The sequence below is a fragment of the Rosa chinensis genome, chromosome 6 (genome assembly GCF_002994745.2).
Source record: "Rosa chinensis cultivar Old Blush chromosome 6, RchiOBHm-V2, whole genome shotgun sequence".
Taxonomy (NCBI): Eukaryota; Viridiplantae; Streptophyta; class Magnoliopsida; order Rosales; family Rosaceae; genus Rosa; species Rosa chinensis.
In genome coordinates, this window is record NC_037093.1 from 8,573,418 (window position 1) to 8,581,450 (window position 8,033).

The 8,033-nt window shown below is 39.9% G+C and overlaps 2 protein-coding genes across 3 annotated transcripts; one reads left to right on the forward strand and one right to left on the reverse strand.

Moving 5' to 3' along the window:
• The first annotated feature begins 492 nt into the window (after positions 1-492).
• LOC112172547 (probable N-acetyltransferase HLS1-like) lies at positions 493-1,964 on the forward strand. Its single transcript, XM_024309940.2, has 3 exons — positions 493-579; positions 716-885; positions 1,080-1,964. The coding sequence occupies exons 1-3, from the start codon at positions 508-510 to the stop codon at positions 1,933-1,935; spliced, it is 1,098 nt and encodes a 365-aa protein (XP_024165708.1). The 5' UTR covers positions 493-507; the 3' UTR covers positions 1,936-1,964.
• A 112-nt stretch (positions 1,965-2,076) lies between these two features.
• Positions 2,077-7,764, reverse strand: LOC112172546 (BTB/POZ domain-containing protein NPY2). Of its 2 annotated transcripts, none has more exons than XM_024309937.2 (5): positions 7,554-7,764; positions 5,984-6,794; positions 4,968-5,037; positions 3,150-4,325; positions 2,077-2,930 (listed from the first exon to the last, which is right to left on the reverse strand). In XM_024309937.2, exons 2-5 carry the CDS (start codon positions 6,043-6,045, stop codon positions 2,373-2,375), a joined length of 1,866 nt encoding a protein of 621 aa, XP_024165705.1. In that variant the 5' UTR covers positions 6,046-6,794; positions 7,554-7,764; the 3' UTR covers positions 2,077-2,372. The 2 variants fall into 2 exon arrangements, with proteins under 2 accessions (XP_024165705.1, XP_024165706.1); XM_024309938.2 differs by lacking the exon at positions 7,554-7,764 and adding an exon at positions 7,358-7,511.
• Between the last annotated feature and the right edge of the window lie 269 nt (positions 7,765-8,033).

An 8,033-nucleotide genomic window follows, 5' to 3' on the forward strand; every position in this document is an offset into this window, starting at 1 on the left:
AAAAATTGGAAAAGGTTTAGAGCAGCCACTACAGCCGCCATTAATTAGTACTCAATAACTCTCTTTCAATTTCTCTCTCTCTCCATGTGTAACTGATCAGCCAATGATTTAAACGCCGCGTAACAGCTCCTTTCCTATTTCCAATTATTACACAAGCTTCACTCCGTACCATGTGTTGTAGGGAAGAAGATGAAGATGAATCATCATCCTCATGACCATCATCAACCATAAATACCAAGAGAGGCAGTATCCCAATGGCCACTACCCAATGCCACGCTCTCTTCCATAGTGTAGAACTACTACTGTATATAGGGAGCCTAGTTCTCCATACCAGTCATTGTAGCTCTGTGTTTTACTCTGTTTTTGTTCTGTCATTAGTTATTGGTTTTGGTTATGGAAGAGGAAATGAGAGCCAATATATTAGTGATTAGAGAGCTGGACTCGAAAAAGGACACACCAAGAGTCGAAGAGTTAGAGAGAGGGTGTGAGGCTGGCTCAAGTGGCGAAATGTCACTCTTTACTGATCTTTTGGGTGACCCGATTTGCCGAATCCGAAACTCGCCCTCGTTCCTCATGCTGGTGAGAGCTTTGTAAATTCCATGTCATTTTCGTTTCTGTTATTATCTGAAACTTCAAAGTTGAGAGTTTCTATCATACTCCGGAGTATGTGATTTGCCCATTTATGATAATGAGTTTGTTTTATGATCACGAGCAGGTGGCTGAAATGGGAAAAGAAATCGTTGGGATCATCAGGGGTTGCATCAAAGTCGTTTCTTGTGGTAAAAACATCACGAGGCCTAGCAATGAAGATTCCGATCTTAAATTCAAACCCATTTGCACCAAACTTGCTTACATTCTTGGCCTTAGAGTTTCCGCTTCACACAGGTAACTTAAAATTACTCTTCGCCTTATGAAAATACTGCTTAAACTTTCTCAAGTAGTGTTAGAATCCTCTAAGAGGGTGGCCGTCTTTATGACAATGTGTGACTATATAGTAGATCGTAGCAAGCTCAAAGTATTGCCTTACTTGGTTATGTCATCATGACATAGTTTAATGGTTTTTAACTTTTGATATGCAGGAGAAAAGGTATTGGTCTGAAACTAGTTAACAGAATGGAGGAATGGTTTCGAAGAAATGGTGCAGAGTACTCATACATGGCTACTGAGCTTGACAATAAAGCTTCACTAAATCTTTTCACCCAAAAATGCTACTACACCAAATTTCGTACCCCTTCAATTTTGGTCCAACCAGTCTTTGCTCACCGAGTCAAAACTCACCGCAACCGAGTCACCATTATTGAACTCACCCCACCAGAGGCTGAGACCCTCTACCGCCGCCAATTCTCTGCCACCGAGTTTTTTCCTCAGGACATTGATACAATTGTGGAAAACAAGCTCAATGTAGGTACATTTTTAGCTGTCCCAACCGAGTTTTTGTGGACGGGTTTGGAAAGGTTTCTATCCAAGCCGCCCGAGTCATGGGCTGTTTTGAGTGCATGGAATTGTAAGGAGGTGTTTACATTGGAAATCAAAGGTGCATCGCTTGCACGGCGCTTGGCTGCCGGGGCAACTCGCATGGTGGATAGGGCGCTGCCTTGGCTGAGGATACCTTCGGTCCCCAATATTTTTAGGCCATTTGGGTTGCTTTTCCTGTATGGGTTAGGAGGACAAGGCCCACGCGCAGATAAGCTGGCAAAGGTGCTCTGTGGCCATGCACATAACGTAGCTAGGGAATTGGGCTGTGGGGTGGTGGTGACTGAAGTAGCCAACCAAGAACCGTTGAGGTTAGCAGTACCACATTGGAAGCGTCTATCGTGCGCCGAGGATGTGTGGTGCATCAAGAGGCTTGTTGAGGACTATAGTGATGGGTCACTTGGGGACTGGACCAAATCTCCACCCGGGTTATCAATTTTTGTTGATCCAAGGGAATTCTAGTAATGGAGGCAAATTTTGTACTTCTGAGATGTACATTTTTAGTCCATGATGAATGAAACTTTTTGCAGAAATGTTATATGATGCAAATTTATACCAAATAAATTCTGCTGTCAAAATGTCCATGGGAAGCAGTCATTCATGTTCCAACCTAATCCATGGTTTTGCTTAATAATCTGATAATATAGCATTGGTAGAGAATATTTAACGAAAACACAGTTAGGCCTGACAGTTGGAACTCTAGACATTGGATCAACAGTTACATTCTCTAGGTAATCATTTTCTCACAACCTGTGGATTTTTCTCCAGATGCAACAAAAAGCCCTTCTCCCAAACTATATGTACTTCACTTTCGCTCAAGTAATAGACAACAAGTTCTTAAGTAGCTAAGATTATGAGGAGAGAAGGGACCAAAAAATTTCAAACCTATTTTCTGTGTTCTAAGAAACCGAATGCCTCCGATTTCTGGAAGGTGTGGACTTAGCAGCCTCTTCAGGATTTGCAGAACCAAGACTCTCGGATGAATCTGAGCCACTATTCTCGCCTTGTCCCCCTTTGCTTGAAAAGAGCTTTGCAAAGACCTTCTTTGAATCGAGTAACCTTCTCATTTTACTAACTGCAGCCTTGTCAACATTGCTTTTACCATCTCCATTCCTCTCACCACTGGCCAATCTTAAGGCAGCTAACTCTGCTTTCAGGGCCCTAAGCTCCTCAGCAGACGCAACTACATCCCAATCCTCCTCTGTGTTAGTTGTTGCAGACCTTGAGCTCCCATGAGAACCACTGTTTAAATCCTTCATGCCTTTAGGTAAGTCGGGAGTGCTACTGCCTGATGAAGCAGCAGCCCTGACTTGCTCAAAAAAGAGTACCTGCACAACTACGCGCAACGGGAGTCTCTCATTTTGCACAGCGTGCATGCAGGCATCAACTGACAGCTTTTTGCAGTCCATCAGCTTGCAGATCCTCTTTCTCTCACTCTTACTAATCCCAGGGTGCTCCTGTTTAAGAGAAGACCAAAGTGTGAACAACATATCATTTAGCAACACTAAACAAAAAACTAGACAGAAGCACTGTAAGAATCTTTAATGAAATTTAAAAGAAAACAGCTAAGTTTTAGCACCTAGTTTGTGCAATAACAAGAAAAGACTTTGCACATCACCATCAATAGACCAACTGAATGTATATTAGGAGATCAACATATATCAGGAGGCTCCTACCTTGAGAAACATGTCAATGGCTCGGTAAAGCCCATCATGAGCAGGGCGAGAGAAACCTGACACCATTTCTGCAAGATCGACAAACTTGGACAAGGGTAGGTTCGGATCCTTTGAAATTTCAGCAAGATACCCATCTATCAGTTTTGCCACCATCAACTTAGAAGCATCTGACAAGATCCCTGGCCTCCTCTCCTCCTGAATCTCATGGCCCTCTCCTAATGATTGAATCTCTGCAGTCTGATCTTTCTTTAGAAACTCTTCTACTATTTTTTTAACTGCACTAACATCATATATAGTAGCTTCTCCTTCTGCTGCTCGTATCAAAAGATCATTTACTGAAGCCTCCTCCAGTTGCTGTCCTATTCTCTTTACCATCTCATCCTTGGTCGTTTCTCCAGAGTTCACATATATAGCTGCTTTTAACAATTTGAGCAAGAAACTACAAGAGATGCTGCCTTTCTCTGCAGGCAACAGCCAGACAATTGCATCCACTGTTGATCGATGCTTTGCCATATCTCCACCCTGGATCATACCTTTGCTGAAACCTGGCAACCTTCTGTAAGCATAAGCTTTCAAGGCTTCTCCGATCACTTCACCAGAAAGTACTGCTTTGGTTTTAATACTTATAAGAACACGCTTAAACAAATCAATCTCAAGCTCACATAATTCCTCCACCCACCAATCCTTTGGAACTTGACGGTTTCTGACACCATTCCAATTTGGATCGTTCCCATTTTCCTCTGCAAGTTTCTTCCGGTTATAGGTATAGGACCAGTCAACTTTTGAAACATCGACACAGGCCTTGGTAGCTATCGAATCAATGCACTGGCTGACCAACTTCAGGTCCTCAGATATCGGCAAAAGAGACTTTGTAGTCTGAAGAACAATGATTGAATCCTTCCAGCTGCGGAAAATGCTAGAGTTAAGAAACACATCAATCTTGTATATGAGATTTCCTTTCTCAATAGACTCGTGCATTCCCATATACTCAGCCGCACATCGACACACAACAACATTGTAAGCATTCAGGGTGACAGTCATGCCATAACAGAACTTGGCACATATCTCAAATGCAGCAGGGCCACCAGGAATGTCTGAAATGTGAATTTCCAAAGGTTTCGACTCATTGGTGTTTGCTAATTTCTGTAAGCGGGCACTCTTTGATAGAAGAGGAAACTGCAAAGCATATTATAACTGTAATCAGCGTCCCAAGACAAATATCTATAGCTATACAGCACAGTAACAGCAAAATTTTGAGATGCAACTGAACTGTGGAAATAAGTTTGCTAACACTATCATCTCTGGAGTTTCAAAAATCAGCTTAATATACATCCTCAATGTGTGTGGTCTGTATCTAACAATTCTTTATTGATCGCAACCAAATCACAATAATTCATCAAGTGACAAGGTATTTATCAGCAAAGTAGGTATTAAACTAATATTTGAAGTACTCCTATCCTATGGCAAGAACATGTGCAGTTTATCACTATGAAAAAAACAAGTTGAGCACATACATATAGCATATGAGCCTTACAGAAATCATGAATTGTACCAATCAGCGAACTCAATCAATACCTCTTTTTAAACCACATAGTTTTGGTAGCTGAAATATCTGTTATTTCTCTAGTAGCTTGCAATATGAATACCATAACATAATCTTGACTATAGATCGTTCAACATGAAAATATTTAACATACTAGGCATGAAACTTGGGAGCCATGACATTGCACAATAAAACCAAAAATGTCAAGGACTGAAACAGTTATTGTCATTCCTGATACAATATACCATATATTGCAAGATAGATCCAATCAATACCTTGTGTAGATAAAACTTTGAAACTCCAACATTAACGATGATATCTGTTTCCAAATCAGCTGCCACATACCTGTACATATGAAATTTATTTTGCAGTGTTAATAACGACTCTATAGTACCAATTCCCGCATAGTTACATGTAGCATTGGCTTTAATATTCCTCGTTCAAAGGACAGGATGGCTATGATGTAGCAACATCATTATACTAGAATTCGATTCATTTCCCTCATATCCTTCATCTGTATTATAATGGGTTTAGAAAGACACTTGGCATTTTTCTATTTTGTGTCCATTTAGCACAACTTTATCACTTCTCACTGTTTTTCTTTATGTTATATTTGTTCCTTTTCTGGATCACTAGGTACTGCATTGCCTATTGTCAAAAAGGATAATACCAATGACTCTAAGGTATTGAAAAGAAAAATAAGTATCCAGAGCAAAAATAAATAAACGAAAATCAAAAGTGTTGTATGATCATAGCAAAATGGATAATACCAATGATTCTAAGGTGTTGAAAAGAAAAAGAAGATCCAGACCAAAAATAAATAAATAAAAAAAATTAAAAGTGTTGTATGATCATAGCAAAAATGACAGGCTGAAAAAACAGTGATTGTTTATATCTCCCCTCTCTTGGTTTGAGGGGAAAAAAAGGAGTTTTTCCCTTAAAGCCTCATGGTTCTGATATAATGTCCCAACTTAATTAGGTACAATAGAATGGGAGAAAAAAATGAGACGCGAAATGAGAGCAGAATTTTAAAGCCCAATGTTTGAGCAAGAACCAAGGTGACTGCAAAATGGAGTAGCCAAACTGCCAAAAGGCAATATCAATGAGTAGGAGATCAACTTTTTACTATCATGAACAGAAAAACCAAAAAAAAATGATACAAAGAAATATACTAACAGGCTTATGGAACGAGAAATGAAATGCATCAGAGAATAGCCAGATAATTAATTCAGATTCATAATTGAGGAAGAAGCAGAGCAGAGTCGAAATAGAAGGCCATAGAAGATCTCACCTAACATTATTGCCATCAGTCTGAAAGGAATCCGGCTTTGATCCAAGTTTCATAAACTTCATCTTGGCAAGCAAAAGATCTGCTTTTCCTTCTGCACTTCCCAGACTAAACTTCCCCACTACTCAACCTGTAACTGCTTGATCAAATACTTCACACCAAGATCACCAGGCATCCCAAATAAGAACACATCTCGATCAACGAAAAACTGCTGGAAATGGAAAGGAACACACCAGGAGTGGGGACCAGATATGATATCTGAATGCAACCAACTTCCTGGGCTTCAAGAGTGGAAAGAAGACACACAGAGGGAAGGATATATATATGTATGCAGGGGAGGCTATGACCGAATCTTGACAAGGACTGAATGAGTCTAAGAGATAGAGAGAGAAAGAAATGGGAAAGAGAAGATGGGCTTTGTGCAATTCTTTAAGAAAAGGTTCTCTTGAATGGCAAGAGAGCCAAAGAAGAGGGTGTTTCCTTGGTCGGCGGCAAAGCCCACGGAGTCCGGGTACACCAAGTCAGCACAGGGAACACAGCCAACAGACTCTCAACTCTAAACAATTATCAAACACCAGAGACACTCACAAGCACAAATCTGACTCCACCACACTCCCCCACTATTTCTGTATCTCTCTCCCTTCTGATTCCTGTGTTTCTTTGTTTTCCTTTTTTAAAAAAGCTTATTAAAGATTCATGCCACCAAGACCCTCTTAACGTCTTTAAAGCTTCAAGTTCCAAACCCAACATGTACACATCAACCAGATTTATTTTATAGACTTCTTTTATACCGTTGAAGTTTGAAAACCTGCAACTGAAAACAGCATCTCGGTATCAGTTGAAGAAACCACCAAAACGGTAGACAACAAGCATCTCTTTTTATTTGGGCAAAGTATGGGAATAAATGAGAGAAAGATCACAAATTTTAAGTTTATTATAGTTATAGACAACCAAACATCAACTACCAGCAAAAAAATTATTACAAAAATTGAACTGAAATCTGAGGAATCTACCAGAATATATTGCAGAAAATCTATTAAAATACTCAAGCAAAGATCATATTGTGCTATTCACCCCAAGAGAATCACACATATTGTGCTGCAAAAGTGAAAAAAATTCTAAAACCCAAATAATGCCCTTCATATATAGACAGACCCCAAAAGCCACTCTCCGTGTAAACCCCACAAAACCCAAGACCACCATTCACCAAATCTACAGAGCTATGCAACTATATCACACACTTGCAACTTGAAATAAAAGAAACCCAGTTCCAGACTGAGAGCAATCAGCCAAAACCAAAGCCTAGAAACCAAAACCCAAATAGTATAACTGAGCAAAGAGACCAATAAAGACACAAACTTGCCAAGTACAACTCACCAAAGTTTGAAGCTTTAAGCTTGGAACAATCAGAAAAGGAACAGAGCAAAACAGTATCAAAAACCAAAAGAGCGAGGCTTTATACACGCATTGAGTCCTTGAGAACCAAACCCACCACCACCACAAGACAAAAGGAAACCCAAAACCCAAAAACACCCATCAGGAAAAAAAAAAAAAAAAATGAGCTGTAGCTTACCCAGTTCAGAACTGAAAAGGACCAAATTGCTACGAAATGTATGTTTCAGTCATTGACAGAAGTAGTAGTACGCACAGTAGTTACTACTTTTCCTTTTGGTTTTTCATTTCTGATTTTCTTTCCTTTTCCTTTTTTGCTTGCCTACTTTAATGTATGTGGAAGGCGAGAGAAGAAAGTAGAAGAGAGGGTTTTATTCAGATTTTGGGGAAGCAAGCATTAAGAAGAGACACACTCACTCACTCACCACCATGACCACCTTGCACAGTAAAGCACGCCAAAACTGACACACTGCTTTCTTTGCTGGGATGATGCCCCCATAACGCGGAGTCCCTCTTTATTGAATCGTCCACACCCTCCTGGTTTTAACCCACAAAGCCCATGACCCGGATGCTCTTTTCATGGAAAAGAATACCATAAGGAAATGAAATTTATATTTATATTAGCATATATGCTGTTTTGTATCCTTTTTTTGGATAAGAT